Consider the following 17,840-nt stretch of genomic DNA (forward strand, 5'->3'; position numbering starts at 1 on the left):
AGGTAAGTCAGAAGACAAGAAGGTGGCTTACAAATTTACCAAAGATAAAATGAGACAGGAAGTCAAAACCATACTAGCTAAAGCATGATTGCAATCCAAATAACAGCAGATAGAAGAAAATGGGTGAGACTGAATATATACATGTTGGCTGGTGCAAGTCTTTTAAAGGGATATATTGATAAGGAAGTTCCATTTATAAAGAAAAGAGATGCTGTTGAAATTGGTAGCCACAAATTCCACCTATCTATCCAATGTCTTTCCTAGTAGAAAGTCCAGTTGAAATTTTAAGCTGGTTTCAGTTGGCCAACTAGGTTTTGGAATGTTGCAATGGATCTCTTAGTCTACTGGATTCTGGGGCTACTGATATTTAAATAACTCCAATCTACTGGAATTTCCACTGTGTTGAGGGTTTTGCTTATTTGCAAAGTAATCAAGCTAAAATTTTTGGTCAGCACGAGTAAGTGCCAGTACACTTTCATTTAGAAACTGTAGTATGGATGTAGGTGCTCAGTTCTGAATATACAAGCTTGCATATTTTAGCCATGATTCTTAATGTTTTCCCAAATAAACAACCAACAACAAAATCCCCAAATCCTCAACCTGCAGTTTAACAGTTTGCACTTATATAACACATTCCATTTTATCATCCTAAAGCAATCTATAAATATGAAGATCTATAGCAGCCCTCTAACATATGTATGATCCCAATTTGGCAGATGAGTAAACTGAGCCATGGAGAGCTAAAGTGACTTGCCCAACACCTCACAGCATATAAGTTCTGGCTACGAATCCCATGATGCAACTACTATGCTATGTATAAAACCAGCAGCCTAGCATTCCTGGGTAATCCTACAATAACAAAACAGTGTGTATACCTGGAGGAATACAGAGTTCAGTAAACCATGCCAGTTTCAACTTCCAAAAACTTGTTGTAAACCTAGAAAACATTTTTTAAAATAGCTTATTGTTCTTCTAAGAAAAGAAATTGTTTCCAGACTTTGAATGAATCTTAGAATGAAGTCACACATGAGCAAATGTATATTAATTATTTTTTATTAAAGTATCAAAACATAACCTTGAGAATAGAAAACAAATTGCTTTTAATGCTGTTTTAAAGATTCTCCTGAATAAAGTAGACATTTACTAAACCCATGCAATGCATTCCTCATGTCTAGACATTTTTGTAGACATTGCTTTCTTGGGTATATTCAAATTAACTTCAGTACCATAACTTATGAATTATACTTGCACATACACACGGGTGCACGCACGCACACACACACACACACACACACACAGTGCAAAGCAGCTATGACCAAAGAGTTAGACATAAAAGCAGAATATCTTCTGACAAAAGTAGTGATACCACATTAACATTTGGCATGCTAGTAAATAACATTTATGTTTAACTCAAGCAGCAAATGCAGGACGCCTGCGTCACCATAATACAGTTAAGAGCAACTGTACAAAATTCCTAAAGAAGAGACAAATTTTGTGATTATATTGAACAGTAAATGAAGCCAGTCCCTATACTAATACCTCATAACAGCATAAGTGACAAACTTTTTTTTATTTAGCCTTTGCTGATATTTGATGCACAAAGGACAAAGCCAAGGAGTTTGTATCTGGATTATGCCTAGATCTACTGCTTCTATATTACAGAAGTCAAATGCTAACGAAAATTCATTTGACAAGGTTATTGAAATACATTCTATGTATTTCCTGTGTCAGACAAACAATGGGCCAAATTTATCCATTGTGTAACTCCAGTTAAGCCAGTGGAGTTGCATGAGGGGGCTCTGTTCTCCAGCCACAGGATCTGAGAAACTCTCATTGAAGTCATTGGAAGTTCCAAATAATATGCAATGAGAGACTTGGTCCCCAGGACTGAACGTGGCCCAATATGTTGTATTTTATACATTCACCTTTCAGGTACTTGAAGTACATATTTGAAACATAATATAGGACATTACAATATAGGACATTACAATATCCAGATCTTAGGAAAGTGTATTAAGAAGTTCTGTTGCAGAATATAAAAATAAAAAAAGGATCTGGTATGATATCTGTTTTACCCATCTGGGGCTTGCAAAGTAAGAAGCTGATGGTTGAGGTATCTATTGGTTTAGCCTTTAATTTGAAATTGTATTTAACACTGCAGAACTGGTGTAAAATATTATGTACTGTAAGCTCCATTCTTATGGTTTACTTCATTTAAAATGCATTATTAAGCAATTAGACACCACTGATTGAGATATGAACTCTCTGAACCCAATCCTGCAAGATGATCAACACCTCATGAGAGGCAAGGATCAGGCACTTATACTTTTTAAAAGTGGTGTCCCAAATAGAAGCGTTGAAGTTTAGAAATATATAATATTAGACACCAAAAAGTAAAAATAAAAAAACAGTACAACACTTGTGTTTTCAGTTTTGTCTTGTTTGCAATATTTATTATTTCAACTTCTTAGGAATATTAGTGATAAATAAGGATAATATTTTCTTTTACAGAAAACTGTAATGATAATATTGAATAGGATTAAACAATCTGAGGATTTCACAGAAACATCAGAATTTAAACAAACACTCATAACTCTAGCTCTTTAGTCCAGCAGCTCAACTAATAGTTCAAAACATCTCAGGTTAGATTTTTAAAAAAGTAAAAAATAGTTACTCACTACATCACCAAGTTCTAGGCTATTCTTGGATTCTAAATAGCATTTTGGTTGGCTACAGTTACCACTCAAATGTGAAAGAAAATTACTACAATCAGAATTCTTTCCCCTGTATAAATCTGGCAATAAGAAATAATCCTGACAGGGTGAGAGACTTCAAACTGTTGCTCACATGAGTAAGAGCTACCTGTGGGACTACTTGTGTGAACAGGATTGCTAATTTGAGTAAAGGTGTGCATAATCAGCCCCTATGTGATCTAATGCAGTAAGTCTTTTCCATTTCTATTTTCTGAGATTCACAAACTTGGGGTTCAATCCTGCAGTCCTTATTCAAGCAAAAGTCTTATTGAAGTCCCTTCCTGGTTAGTTCCCTCTTCCCAAAAAGTGCAATTCACCCATGTGCAGAGGGCCAGCACAAGGTGGATGCATTATTTAAATTACAGTTATAGCGTCAAAATAGGGCTTACATGATGTATAGCCCTTGCACCTGCCCTCTGCACAGGGGTGAATTTCACCCAGAATGAATGATAAATGGGAGTTTTGCCTGAATAAAGATTGCATGCTCAGAACCTAAGACATCAGGGAATCATTATATTTTTCAAGTCTATTTTTACTGTAATTTTGTTTCCATAAAGTTCTTTGAAATACCACACATATGAGATATTATACTTTGGGTGCGCAAAGGCCAAGGTGCTTTCCTATTTTTCATGGCAAAATTGCAATTCCTGAAGAACAGTGAGGGACGTTCCAGTTCAGTAATTGCAAACTTAGTTACATGGACATCTGGCAAGAAACTGACACTTGTCACAACTATCAGATTTCTCAGAATCTGCTGCTGAGTCATAAAAAAATCCACACAAGTGTTGTGAAGAAAAAAAAAAAAGTACAATGTTTAGTTTGAAACTAAAGTCTTTGCAGCATTACGTTAGACTACAGTCCCATCACATAGCAACACATTCTGCCAGAAAGCATCATTCTGGAAACTGCAACACTTTAAAAACAGTCTGAGTGTGCTTTCCCTACCAGCAACAAGGAAAGATAGTGTCCATCCAGCACAGCTGTCGGTACAATGTGCATCACTGGAAGTCATAGTGTTCTAACACAAACATCATGAGTGCAGGCACTGTACACTAGCAGAGACCTAAAACTTCCGGAGCTGTTGTCTGTAGCTTCTAGGAACACCAAGTATGACAAGTACTAAAACCTAGAGTTGAGGCAGAGGACTCTGACTTGATGGAGACCAAATCTTTGGAGAGGAAGAATCACAGCTAAGCCAACATGATCCTTCCTGCTTAACAAAGCAATCTCCCCTGCCTAATGGTTCTAGGCTAAAAGGATCCTACAGATACACAGAGTCAAATCCTCCATGGTTTCTGTTTTTTTGGTGTAAAGATGCACTATGAGAACTCTTGGTTTGCCTTAACCCTGCAATGTTCCTTCTTTGATCTGTTGAATAAAGAGGTTTCTTTCATCCTCAGGTGTCCTCCCGTTCTGTGCTCGAACTATGCAAGTGGGCCTGTGGAGATTGAGCATGTATATCAAATGTTGCTTCTCGTTCTTTAGCTCTTCAATCTGGGCCTTTAGTTCTGCGTTGATAGTTTCCAACTTTTCTGATTCCTAGCCACAGAGCACAGACATAAGTATTGCAGTGAGTATTTTACATAGTTAACCATAATGTTATTGTGATGGTTGCCACCCTTTATTGGCAGCAAAGCATGATGGCTGGGTTGGAAAGAAACTACCTGCTTCTCAATTAGTCATAATTATGCAGCTGTACCTCACCAGTATATAATGGTCTAGAGAACAGATTCAGACAATGGCCCTCTTTGCCCTTTAAAGAAATATGACAGTGGTCACAAAGCCAAATTCAATAGAGCTACCTGCCAAACATTGCTTTGGCCAAAAGGAAGCTTACTTGCCACCACACACACACAGACACAGAGCCATTATGAACTCACTCGGCCAGTCCAACGGCCAAGTGGAAGTTCCAGTGAGCTGCACCCCAGGATCTGAATCCTTGCTTCTAGCCTGGTTCCTTGTTCCCAGGCCAGGAGGGACTTAGAGCATGGGGAGGCAGAGCGTTCATTTTGGGGTAGGATGATAAGAAGCGGCACCCTGCTTTTCTCTGATAAGCCGCTCTGACCAACACAAGGAGTGATGTTAATGGGCTCCCCACGCTTTTCTGAAGAGACAGTCACAGATATGGGGCCTTTGAGAGACTGTTTAGTACTCTTAATGCACTAAATACTAAACGCTTCTAATCACAAACTTGCTAATGGAGACAGACATTAGAACCGTAAGGGATACTTTGTGCCTATTCTTGTGTCCTCTGTGCTACCATGTGTAAATGCTCTTGTCTATAGGACTTTTATGACATCATTACTGTTTTGCAGTGGCATAAGCTTATGGTATCAATAAGTAATAGTAATAGTACATAAGCTTGTGATTTGTAAAAGTTACTTCTCTGAAAAGTTCAATCAGAAGTGTTAATTATAAACCAAATGAGATGCAGCTTTAATTTGTTAAGCTGCTACATCAGTGATCATTTCTAACTGGAGAGCCATTTCATAGAGAAATCAAGTTTTGGTGCATGGAGTAAGCATAACTTATTAGAATCTATAATGTACATTATGTGAAATGTAATTTTAATTCCTCATGTGTTCCATTTACATTTTCAGATTAGTATTATCCACATATATAACATTATCACTCACTAAAATTGCAACAATTTTTTCTTCTCCTTCCACAGTTATTTTTCATCTATCTTTCATTGTTAATAAAATGTGATCTAAAGGCATTTGGGTGAAATTTACCCCAGTGCCCTAAGATTTTGCACAGGCCTTGTGCCAGTCTGCTTCACAAAGATGAATTTAACCCATTGGTGAATTCAGCTTTCCAACACTCAAGTGAGGTGGCTAAATATCTCCACTTTACAGTTGGGGAAAAGAGGGCAAATGACTTGTCCAAGATCACACAGGAAGCCTGTAGCAGAGACAGGAACAGAGTCCACATCTCCTGAGTCCCAGTCCTGACCTTTAGCCCGAAGACATTGTCCAAATAATGGAACATTATTGTTCCAAATAATGGAAAGAGGAAATAGGGTGAGAACAGTCAAAGTCAGTAACTTACTTTCTGCAAACATTCTGTTTTCTCCTTCTTTTTGTTGCGGCATTTTGCAGCTGCAATTTTGTTCCTTTCCCTTCTTCTCTTTTTCCTTTCATCTTCTTGGGGTGAAAACTAGCAAGATTCAAGATGCACATACTCAGCATGATGCAGTAAATGCAGAATAATCATGTTGATAATTGCCGACTTTTAAAATAATGGTAGCACTAATATGTTTGTGACCAAGACAGAGCATCAGACACCCTAGAGGTATGCTTCTGATCTCACAACAGTGTAAATCAGGAGTAACTCCTCTGAGGTCATCATTGTAAACCTGGTGTAACAGATCAGAATGAGGTCCTCTATGTGTCACATTCTGAAGATATATTTAAGCCAACATTTTTAAATTAAAAATATATTCAGATTTTATTCTACTGACTAATGTTTAATTCCCTGAAGTCAGGAGGAGTTTTGTCTGAGTAATAATGATGTGTAGAATCAGGCCCCTAGTCTGGTGGTTGGATAGCAGAGTACTATGCCAGTGTCTAAGATCTACTAGCTGTACTCAACCCAGCCATCTTTACACATTGAACGCCCTCTGACGCCAACAGGAGTGTGGAGTGGGGATCAATGGTTGTGTATGGAATTCACAAAAAGTTCCACTCTTTGCACTCAATTCTGCTCTCAGTTACTCCAGTGTAAACCCAAAGTAACTTTGGCCCTACGGACCAGAGTCTCATCTCACTTGGATTTTACACTGGTATAACTCCATAGATTTCAGTGGAGTTACTCAAACTTATACCAATGTGCATGAGTTCACAATCTGGCCCCCCACGAGGCTAGGAATGGCACAACTAGTTTCTTCAGAAGAGGAAGAATTATACAGCTTATTATACAGCTTAGTGCTTTCCTTTTGGCCACCTGGTAGGTTCACAACCAGAAAACTGGTTTACAACCAATTCACGGCTACTGACCAAACTTAAGCTATGTCTTCACCACAATAAAAGGTGTCTTTTTATATTGAGATAGTGACCTTGATATAAAATCCTAGTGGTTGATTTTACTTCGCTGTAGCGAGCTGAGGAAAGTCAACCCTTTACCTCCCACCTGCAGATGACCTCAACTAACTAAATCAAGGTTAAATTGCAGTGACTTGCTCCAGGCCCTACAGCAAGTCAGTAGTGAAGCCAGATCCAGAGTAGCCTCTAGAGATACTCCCTTCCATTAATAAGGGAAGTTATTACTTGTGTCAGGCTAAAAATAAACTGGCCCTAACTGAAATGAAAAGTGAAATTGTGTTTCACAGTAGCACGTAAAGAAAACAGAAATAAAGAAACACTAGAGCACTGAACACAGTGACAGATTTAGTCCCCTGAGGACTGCCTGTGTTTGAGTTTATATCATTCTTGGTCGTTGGTATATTTAGTGGTCCATTAAATCAGAACACTAATCAAACGGAATTATCATCGAAGGAAAAATACCTCTGCTTTCAGAACAGACATTTCAACAGGTCTTTCCAACACTGTCACTGTATCCAATGTGGAAGACATCCTGTGGGATAGGCACTTATTTTGGATGGCAAATCTCAATTCTTCCTTCACCAGTGGGGTTAGATTTGTGAAATCCTCAAACCCCAGTGATGCTGTAGGAGACAAACAGGGAACAATTGCGGAGGCGCTGACTTCTGATGCAGATACCTGGCTTGGGTTTTGGAGCATCATTTTGCTGAAAAGGAACAAAATAAAAACATTGAATAGTCTTTCAATAATCTTAAAAAGCCAAACAGATTTGACAGAAGAGAACTGCATTTTCCATAACTATGAACCAATCCCTGCATATTTTTTGCATAGGTTGAGGTGACATTCTTACACTATTTATACACATAAATAGTGTATATGTATACACACACATTTATAGATTTTAGAGTCTCATGGAAAGGTGTGTGAGTTGACACTGTAGTTCACGATGGTTGCAAGAGAACAGTTACTGTCTACTTTATAAGGAGTGATCATGCATTCCTTGAGCAATTCAAACTTCCATTGAAATCAAGCAGTGTAGGCTCAGGTCCTAAGTGAATGCATCTATATTTAATCAATTTTTAAATGGATGTATGTTTTTTAGATTCTATCTCATTATGCAAGTCCATTTTCAGGATCTTTCTGCAAAGTAAAATGGCATTGTGAATCCTTCAAGCATGGCAGGCTGTGTGACAATAATATTGGGGTGTGAGGGAGGAAAGGAGAAGGACCCGTAGAAGGAAAATGGCAATTGAAGAGGTTTTAAATTTTAAAACTGTAAAAAGACAAAATTAATGGTTCTCTCATACTAAGAGCTGTACCTCTATATTCGAGCTTGGAAGGAATGGGATAGATCCTGGCTTCAGTTACACCTGTGTAAATCCAAAGTAACTACACTGGATGCCTAGATTTACATGGATGTGACTGAGCGAGATTAGAACCTGGTCCACAGTTGTTCAGATCAAAAGATAAATTCCTGAAAAGCAGTTTGTAATAAAAGTTGGCACAAGCATAAAGAGCTATATATGCTCAGAGGTATCAAGCCAGAGGTAGAGTTGGAGGGAAGGAATAATGCAAAATGTGAAGTATATTTTATTCTTTTACTCTTGTGAAATCTGAAAGTACCCTTGCAGACCCTTAAAATTAAGGTATTTTAAATGATTAAACATTTATGGCCAGATCCTCCATCACTGTAAATTGATGTACAGTAGCTGTACTAAGTTCAATGGAACTATGCCAGTTGACACCAGTGGAGGATCTGACCCTTATTTTTTAAAAATTGGATAAAATTCAGATTATTTTACCATCTTGCTTTTTCTACTTCCTCACAGCATGCAGTCAACTGTATATCTTGTAGTCATGGGGTTACTATAGTATTACCTGTTCTTGATTCCTTTGGTAATTATAGTAAAATCAGTTGCAATTAACTCCCTAGCAAGTAAGTAGACAACTGCCTCAGGGCATCTCTGTACGTAAGTGAAGGCTCTATGTAGTCAGCCTAGATTTGTGCACTCACCTTTATGTCAGTGCTATAACTTTGCAGTTTTGGGTGTGGTTGAAGATTATGTACTCTAGCAAAAGGCCAGATTCCTCTCTCAGTTATCCAGAAATTTACTCTAGATTTACACTGGATAATTGAGAGCAGAATCTGGGCCAGAGCTAAATATTTGAAAAGGGTAAATACAAAATCCTAAGGTTAGTGAACTACCAATATGTAGAATTCCCTTGCCCTGGCCACCAAATCCCAGGTTTGGAGGCTTTCCAAAAATTTTCTCATTTTCAATAAAACTAGAAGAACTGAGGAGTTCCCAAATTCTCCACATGAAATCCTGGCCCTACTGAGGTCAATGGAAAATTCCCACTGATTTCAGCGAGTCCAGGATTTCACCGTCATTTATTAAAGAAGGGAAAATTCCCTGGAACTATTTGTTATTCCAACAGACCTTGGGAAATTTATGTAAATTTATTCACTTCAGGAAGCCCCTGCTCATGAGTCACATCTTAAGTATTGATACCCATTAATCCTATAATCTCAGAGAGCTAGAGGATACTCATCTCCAGCAAGTTGGAAACATCCCTCTGATTTCCAGCTGACAAACCAACAACAGCATTTACCATTTAGCATTTCACCAACACATTCAAATAGGTTCTATTTTCCAATGGGATTGAACCCATCATTGTCTGTGGATAGAGGAAGCCTTAGCCATGTGCATTAGCTGTCACTATTGTTTTTGCTCATGGTGATAGCTTAATTCTATATGGGTAATTCTGTTTAATTCACTCCAATCAGAGATCTAAACAAAGCCATTTCTCCAGCCCACCCCAAATAATTAATTGTGCTAATAAATTTTCAGTGCTGGTGGTAGGTCTGTTTTTCTTAAAAAATAAGTGGATAAACTTTTAATTAAAATCAGCATTACCACCAAAAGAAACCAAGAATATTCAGAGCTTTCACGGAAAATATCTTGAGAAATATTGTCCATGCTGGATTTCCATTAGTAATTTAAGGAGTTATTTTCAAATATCCACTAGCACTAATGAAATTCTGCTAAAATCCCTTTGATAACCCTATTTGCTTTTACTGGTGTCTCCTTGATTTAAGAGTGCTGGGGAAGTGTTCTCTATGGGCACCCTTGACTTTAGAACTTGCAGCTCCCCTTGGTCTGAAATAACCCAAGTCTGTTGACCTTCAAAACGGGCTGGAAAGCATCTCTACTTACTCAGGCTTTAGGAAAGAGAAGTGTTCGAAGGGGCTGAGGTCTGTGGGTGGGTAGGTTTGTGGGAGTACCGTTTTGGGTCAGTTTTGCTTTAGTGGGGTTTGCTGCTAGTTTCCGCTTGTTTTTTGTAACCAATTTTGTAAACTCTTTGGGTCAGGGACTGTCTTTTTGTTCTGGTTTGTACAGTGCCTAGCACAGTGGAGTCCTGCTCCATGCCTGGGGCTCCAGACGCTATGATAATACAAATAATTATAAATCAGAACTACAACAGAGGTACAGAGAGTGCTAGATAGATACCTTTTGTATACTTGATAAAGCAACATAAAATTGAAATGTTGCTATTTTCTTCTGTTCAAAAACATTTTTTCTTCAAGATGAAACATACAACTTCCTATATTACACTAGTGTAATAAGAGTTAAAAACTTGTTTTGCCTCCCTTTTTTCCAGTCATCTGTCTGTACATTATCTTAGGCTGTAAGTTATTTGGGGCAAGGGCCTGGTTTACTCTGTAAAGCAACTAACACACTTTGGCTTGTTCTATAATTAGCCCAAGAAAACAATCACATCTAGACCTTTTTGTTTAACTACAGTTCCATACAACTGCATGGATCCCAATCTGGTGAGGTGCTGAACACCTTCATCTCCCATTGAAGTCATTGGGAATTGGAGGTGCTGAACACCTCACAGAATAGCACCACAGAGGCTCAATTCATCTCTGACACAAGAGCAAGCTACTCCATCAGAAGCTTATGATCAAGAAAAAACAGTATGTTTCCTGATGAAGATCCCATTCCACAGTTTGTGTAATGGTATTTTTCTCACCACTTTTAGTTTTCACCTCTCACATTCTGACATTTTATGTGTCAGGGCACATTCTCCATTCCAAAGTCCAAACTCAGCCTTTATGTTATTTAAAGTGTCCTTCAGTTTAATGCGAATATTAAAAATGAACACTTCAGGTCACCCTCACTCCTAACTTTCCTTTAATTTAACTGCAGATGAATGATTTAATTGTATTTCCTTAGATGAATTCATTTCCCTCTGCTGCTGACGCAATAAACCCTGTGAGCCATACCGGTTAATCTGAAACGGCATTAAGAGCAATTATAGTTCACAACCTCTGCGCACTCAAATTGACCTTTAGGATTCTGATATCCCTTATCATTTCTGCCTCCGCATCTGCTGGCTTCGAACTTCTCTGCTGTTGTTGCTACCAAGTAAATCGATTTCACACAGGAAACTCGTTCTGTGTAACAGTTTTTCTGTTGCGTCGTCACTCAACCCTGCTCAGTTAGGCAACAGGTCAGCAACTGATCTTGTTCATGTCAGTCATCGGAGGGGGGGGGGGAAGAGACTATTGTTATCTAATTATTCCCCACCTTGCAGGATGATATTACTTCTCGTCTGTGTGTCCCCTAATCAAATCATCCAAAGAGGTCAATATTTCCCCCAAAATAACATCAAGGAGAATAGCTCCACCTGGGACCTTACAACACTTCTGTGTAGCCCAGCCCAGGCTCAACAGACACAGCCATTGCTGGGTGACCCCCCTTAACAGAAGGTGCTTTGAGCTCTTGGTTCCTAACTTTTCTCTCTAGTCTGAACGACTGTATCGCAGCACAACCTGGGCCGTAGCTTGCGGGCGCCGGGCGCGCCGAGGCACGGGAGAGCCGCGCTCCCTGCTGCCGAGCAATGCGCCGCCCTGTGGGCTCGACCGCTACCCCCAGCCCCAGAGAAAGGAATGAATCGGGCACTAAAGCGACCCGGGCCGCCCAAAGGGGAGAAACCCGGTCTCGCGAGTGAAGGGGTGGGGGGCAGATGCGCAGCCCCCCCCCCAGCGAAGCGGCGCCCCTGGCCCCAGCGAGAAAGCGCCCGGCGGGTCAGACGCGCGGCTGAGCGCCCCGGGTGAAGCCGAAGCGGCGGCGGCTCGGGCGAGCCGCGATCGCCCCGTCCCAGCGGGCTGCGGAGCGTGTCAACCGGGGGCATGTCTCGGGCGCGTGTCAGAGACGCCGAAGCGGGAGAAATGGGGGTGGCGGGGCGTGGAGGGGGGCTTTTTTTCTTGCGCGGGGCCCCAGCCGGAGTCAAAAACTTCGCTCTCCCGAGCGCACTTTTGCTTTCAGTTGCGTGCTCCGCGAACTGCCCAGCCCAGCGAGCGAGGCGAAGAGGAGGGTGTCCCCCCTCCCCCCGCCCCGGCTTTCCTCGCCACTGTCAAGTTCCTTAGCAAAGTCCTGCCTCCCCCGCGGCGAGCCGAGTCCCCGGCTCCCCCCGCCGCTCCCCTTTCCAAACTCACTCACCTTTCCCCCGCCGCTTCTCACGCTGCCTGGCCGCGGCTGGGAGAGGCGGAGTGGGACCGAGCAGGAGCGAGGCAGCGCCGGGGAGCAGCGGGGCGGCTCGCTCGGTCTGCGCGGCTCCCTGCCGGGCGCTCTGGCTGGAGCGGCTCCCTGCCGGGCAGTTCCGAGTTTGCCGCTTGGAGAGCTGCGGCGGCTGCTTCCCGGTGTGTGTCTGAATCTCTGGCTCGGCGAGAGGTTGCATCACCCTCCTTATATAGGCGAGTGGGCAGCGCTGGTATTTACTCTGGCGGCGAGTCCTGGGCTGATGTCATGCTATTAATAGCTTCGCCGAGAGAGCGAAGGAAGGGGGGGCGCAGCGAGCAGGGGGCGGTGATGCAAGGCTCCCCCCCGTCCCCACCAGGAGGAGGAGCAAGGGAGCTGGCTCGCCTGCACACACGCTCCATAACAGGACTGCAGCCGCCTGGGCTAGCCGCCAGATGTGAACTCCTGCAGCTGCGTGTCAGCCTCATGAGCCAATGGTGCCCAAGCCAGCTGCATGACTCCAGATCGCTGGCATCCTGCTGCAACGGGGATGGGCAGTAACGGATCGGGGGGGGCGGCGGTGGACTGAGGGGGCAGAACTGGTTCGCTGAAGGGACCTTTTAGGAAAGGCTTTGTCGTTTTTCTGTAGCTATTTAAACGGCTTGAAAATCATCCCCCCTCCCCCGCTTAGATCAGCCTGTGTGTGTTTGTGTAGGGGGGAGAATGTGTAACTGTGCATCAGGCATCTGTGCCGGCCCTTTTGGGAGGCAACAGTGTGAGACTCCCTAGCCCCGTGTGTGTGGTATTGTGTGTGTGTGTGTGTGTGTGTGTACGCGCGTCAGCCTTACCGGGCTGCCCCTGTGCAAGGGGAACAGCGTGAGCCTCGCGCGTTGCCACAAAACTACTACAGCCCGCCCCGGTGTGGCTCTCCGAAGAGTTCGTCTCCGCTGGAGATCCAGCGGACGGGATGAGAGGCGGGGACGGGTCTGTCCGTAGCATGTGGGGATGGGGAAGGGGCATTTCTAACAGAGAACCGAATTCACTTTGGAACGTAAGCCTCCCCTCAGAAAACTGTCCGATCCGCGGGTGAAAATTGAGAAGATTTCTAGAGAAAAATCACTTCCCCATTCTCTTTCCCCCGTACGGCGCAGATGTGCTTCCTGAGATATTTTCGGCATGATCTGCTGTTTGGAATTCCGTACATTTACAGGCTTTTACTAGGAATCGGGTGCGTAGGTGAGTGGGGCTTTTTAGTAATAAAGGCAAAGCCCGTTTTACGGTAATGTTTGAAGGATTATGAAGTTTTCAAAAGAACTGAAAATGTGACCCCGTGTCACTGAGATGTAGTTCCCCCAATTTCAGGTGCCACCTAAACGTTCAGTGTACAAATTGCGTGGGCTGACTTTAATTTTTACCCATAAAGATTAAAGATCTCTTTGCTGACACATCAGGGAGCTTAAAAATACCTTTCCTTAAACAAAGCAACTAACAATATCAGACGAAGCCAGAGGAGGAGGACTTAAGGGGAGGAGAACGTTTTCCTTTTTTTCATTTCACATCATGCTAATTTCTTAAACAACAAGAATTAAATTCTAACAGCCACAACACAAAGCTGGGAGACAGAGTGTTTAATGTGCTTCAGTATTCACAAACACACACACACACACACATATACACAACATAATATAATACTTACATAATACATATAATAATAGCATGAACACAACTTTCACTTGCAAACTCAGGCACTCAAGCCATGTTGACTCAGCTACTTTGTGTACTGAGTGTGTACATGCATATCATGATATACATCAATAAATATATACAATGCATTAACAAGCAAGAGTACTACTTTAAGGTCTGAATTTAATAAGGGGCTATATATGTGCATTTGGGACAATCTAACCCTGATAATAGCCTTAAATCTTGAAATGTCATGACTTTTGCATGCTTGATCTCAGAAACTTAACACTTCATTAACAACGGCATTTTGTTAATTTCCTACTTTTTTTAAGGAGAAAGGGTTGGGAACAGAGAAAGAAAATCCGGCTTGCACAGTTTAGAAGATCATATTTGCGGTGTGTAGGGACAGTTTGTTCCTCGCTCAGCACTTATGTGGTGTGTTCAGTTTATAGATTCTAACGGCAAGTTCTTTATTCCACACCTGATCAGTCTTTAGACTCCTAGCAAGTTCTAAAACACTGATTGCTGCACACTACCTAACTATGCACTCACACAGTGGTCACCTCTCTTTAAGTGCACACCTACAGACACTGGGAAAAAAATCTCAGCCAGCTCACACCCTTCAAAGGATTTTATCTTTGTAAATCCAAAGCAATTATCCTGACACCAAGCAAAAAGACATTACTCTTTAATGGGGACTGTGGGGACTTGTCTATGACAAACTTCAGCTCCGTTTTCTGGGGTAGCCCTGTCGTTAAATTGTTTACACAGCAAAGGGGTATTTTCTTCACTCATGCCATATCCGAAAACAGCTGGAAGGACTTTGCTCAGACTTACAAAAAAAGGCAGAGGCAAACATGGAGAATTTCATCCCAAAATGTAAATGTTATGGAAAGTTTTGAGCAGGTGGAAACAGGGAGTTATTAATGGAAGCTGTTTTGCAACATTAACTTGAGTGGTCATGACCAGGTGCTTTCTGTAATACAGACAGAGAGTTTTAGCAACTATCCAGGGTTATTTAACTACTTGTATTATCCATGGAAATTTATTTGGAGCATTTTTAATTAAATAGAGCAAAGTCACACAAATAAATAGGGGCAATTAGAAAGATTAAATACATTACTTCATCTTTCAGATTGGTTAGAAACACCTCACAAAGATAAATATTGTTAATCTGTTTTAAGTGTCACTAAAAATTACTTCATGATCACAGTGTTTCACAGATATAATATAGTACTAATCAGACAGATGCTTATGCTTCATGTATCTTCATTACTTCTAGTATTATCATTGACAAGGAACTATGTTTAATATGAAAAATGCTGTTGACAGTAAAATAGGTGTGTTATTTACCAAATCCTTGATATGAGAGAGCTCCTCCCCTGAGAATAAACATAGAAATAGCAAACGTGCATGTTTTAAAATGAGCCCACTGTAAAATGTCATGACATGACATTCCTCAGTAAGAAAGAAAATGAAACTATAATAAAAATGAAACCAGAGTTTTACCTTTAGTTTTGTTAACATACAGGGCCCCATTCTGCTCCCATTTCAATCGATGTCAAACCCTCATTGACCTCAGCAAGGGACGTAGGATTGGGACCAGATTCAACTTAATACAAACGAATATAGCTATCAAGAATATCAGGAAGTAAAAGCAAACAATAGATACACAAGATGCTTAAAGGCTTTTGGTAGTTTTACTTTTCAACTTTTCAAAAAAAAAATTTCCACCTTCTCTATGTATCTCCACCTGATCCTTTTAGATTTCCTCTCTCTAGTGTTACCAGAAACTGCAGGAAGGAATCTGACTGAAACAGTAATAGTTTCAGTGAGATGAAGTCAATTTTAATTATTACGGCTGTGTCTTGATCTAGGTGCAATATATGATCACCAGAGCACCTACAGTATTACTCATTGGGTATTTCTACAAAGAACAATAACCTGCTGCTCTGTTATTGTGAACTCTCAGAAAATCTCTAACCTGAATTGGCACAGAGAAAAGGATTCTTTCATTCACCATCTTCTGGGCCAAACCCTGCCTCCTCCATCCCCACATCTCTTCATTTCCAGTGGGTATGTCCGTAAAGTAAAAATATGGCCTCCAGTAATATAACTAAGCAATAAGGCTTAAATTCCTGCAGCAAAAGCTTTCTGTATTCCCCCTTCTACTAAATTTATGGAGCTGTGGGATATCTGCCAGGGAAAAGCTATATAATCTAGGGGACCAATTCTCATCTCTCACTTGTTTTCTAGTGGTGTAACTCCATTATGCAGTGAGGTTACCTATGATTTCCTCTGGTAAATATCACAGGCCTCATGAAATATAAATATATAACATTTACTTTCCTAAGTATCTGTCCTGCTTAGTGACTTCTTAGGTGAAATTTGGTTTCCTGAGTCCTTTGTGGTTTTACTGCTGTTAATATTTGATATTACTATAAACATAACAGGCCTAAATTTCCTCTCAGTTGCACATGCAACTGAGGAATAACTTTGTTGAACTCAGCAGGGTTACTTACAGCAATGTAAAACCATTACAGAACTGGGCTCTTTGACTGTGCCAGCAGAGCTATTCTAGAGTTCCATGCCAAGCAATCACTTTGCTATGATTTTTCCTATACAATATATTTCTGTTCCAAAGCTGTATTATGAGATTCCTATATTTGCTCTTGCATTTGTATTGGCATAAAATTCCCACCTCAGATGCTTATGCATGTGTTGTCAGCAGCATAAACCTGGATCCATTTTTCTCTGTATCACAGATCTCTACTGCTTGGCCGAAAGTAGTAACTCCTAATAGTAGCAGTAACAACCATTAAGAAGGCTATGTCTACACTGCACATTAAGCCCTGGCTCTGATTCAGGTTTGAGCCTAAACCCCCCTTCCGTCCCTGCACATCAGTCTGACTTGGGTCAGCAAGCACTCAGGACCCAAGCACTAGGACCCCTGCTAAGGGGATGGGTTAAAGCCTGAGTCCTTTGATGCTGGTCCAAATCATTTCTCAAGCTGCAGACCTGAATCAGAAGATGTATTTGGTGCAGTATGAACATATTAGCATTGCTGTGAGACCCGGGTCCAGTAACTGTAAGCCCAGGTTTATATGCAGTGTGGATGCTCAATTGCAGTCTTGGAAAAACCAAGTCCATAAACCTGGGTCCCACAGACCTGGGTTTACAATGCAGGATAGACATCTCTTAAAGGATCATGCAACACAAACACTGCCAATGTGCTACATACAGTCCTACTGAAGTCAATGGGATTTGTGTATGTACACCTCAGGGGGAACGTTAGCATGTAATAAGTAAGGGATTATTGCCACTTGTATTATTAGCAGTAAAATATTTAAAAACAAGATTAGTTCACATCAGTTTTGTGGGCATCTTCTCTTGCTTTCCTCCTGCTCCCTCTGTTTATGTTTCTTTATTCACTGTCTCTACTTCCATCTCTATTTTTTATTCTCTCCAACTTCATTTTCCTCCGTCCTGTCTTATTTTATCTCCTTTTCATATATTCTCTCCTTTCCTGGTCTCTGTTTTGCCTTATGTTTGAGCAATAGCACTCCTCCCTATTTCCTGACTACAGAAACTTCTCCTTTTCTCTTCACCTCTTATCTCTTCTCTATTTTCCCTCCTTTCACTTCTCTCTTTTCTCCCACTTGTGCCCCAACCTCTCTGTCATTCCTCTTTCGTCTTCTTTCTGTTCCCTTTTTCCTGTTATTTTCTCCCTTGGTCCTTTTAGTCCTGCCTCTCGAGCTTCCGAGCTCCCTGAGTGTTGACAAATAATTTTACCCTGTGTTCCTCAGTTTGCCCATCTGTGAGATGGAGATAAT

The 17,840-nt window shown here is 41.2% G+C and overlaps 1 protein-coding gene across 1 annotated transcript; it reads right to left on the reverse strand.

Annotated features, from left to right (window-relative positions):
* Positions 1 to 1,035: 1,035 nt before the first annotated feature.
* ATF3 (activating transcription factor 3) lies at positions 1,036 to 12,615 on the reverse strand. The gene is made up of 4 exons (XM_073338944.1): positions 12,307 to 12,615; positions 7,259 to 7,502; positions 5,805 to 5,912; positions 1,036 to 4,292 (listed from the first exon to the last, which is right to left on the reverse strand). Exons 2-4 carry the CDS (start codon positions 7,496 to 7,498, stop codon positions 4,095 to 4,097), a joined length of 546 nt encoding a protein of 181 aa, XP_073195045.1. The 5' UTR covers positions 7,499 to 7,502; positions 12,307 to 12,615; the 3' UTR covers positions 1,036 to 4,094.
* Positions 12,616 to 17,840: the final 5,225 nt, after the last annotated feature.

The sequence above is a fragment of the Lepidochelys kempii genome, chromosome 3 (assembly GCF_965140265.1).
Source record: "Lepidochelys kempii isolate rLepKem1 chromosome 3, rLepKem1.hap2, whole genome shotgun sequence".
NCBI lineage: Eukaryota > Metazoa > Chordata > Testudines > Cheloniidae > Lepidochelys > Lepidochelys kempii.

Coding starts and splice junctions, on each gene's coding strand:
- ATF3 (XM_073338944.1), bottom strand. CDS start 7,498: ATGATGCTCCAAAACCCAAGCCAGGTATCTGCATCAGAAGTCAGCGCC. Junction 5,913..7,258: donor TGTCTGTTCTGAAAGCAGAG/GTATTTTTCCTT, acceptor GAATCTTGCTAG/TTTTCACCCCAAGAAGATGA. Junction 4,293..5,804: donor AAACAGAATGTTTGCAGAAA/GTAAGTTACTGA, acceptor CTCTGTGGCTAG/GAATCAGAAAAGTTGGAAAC.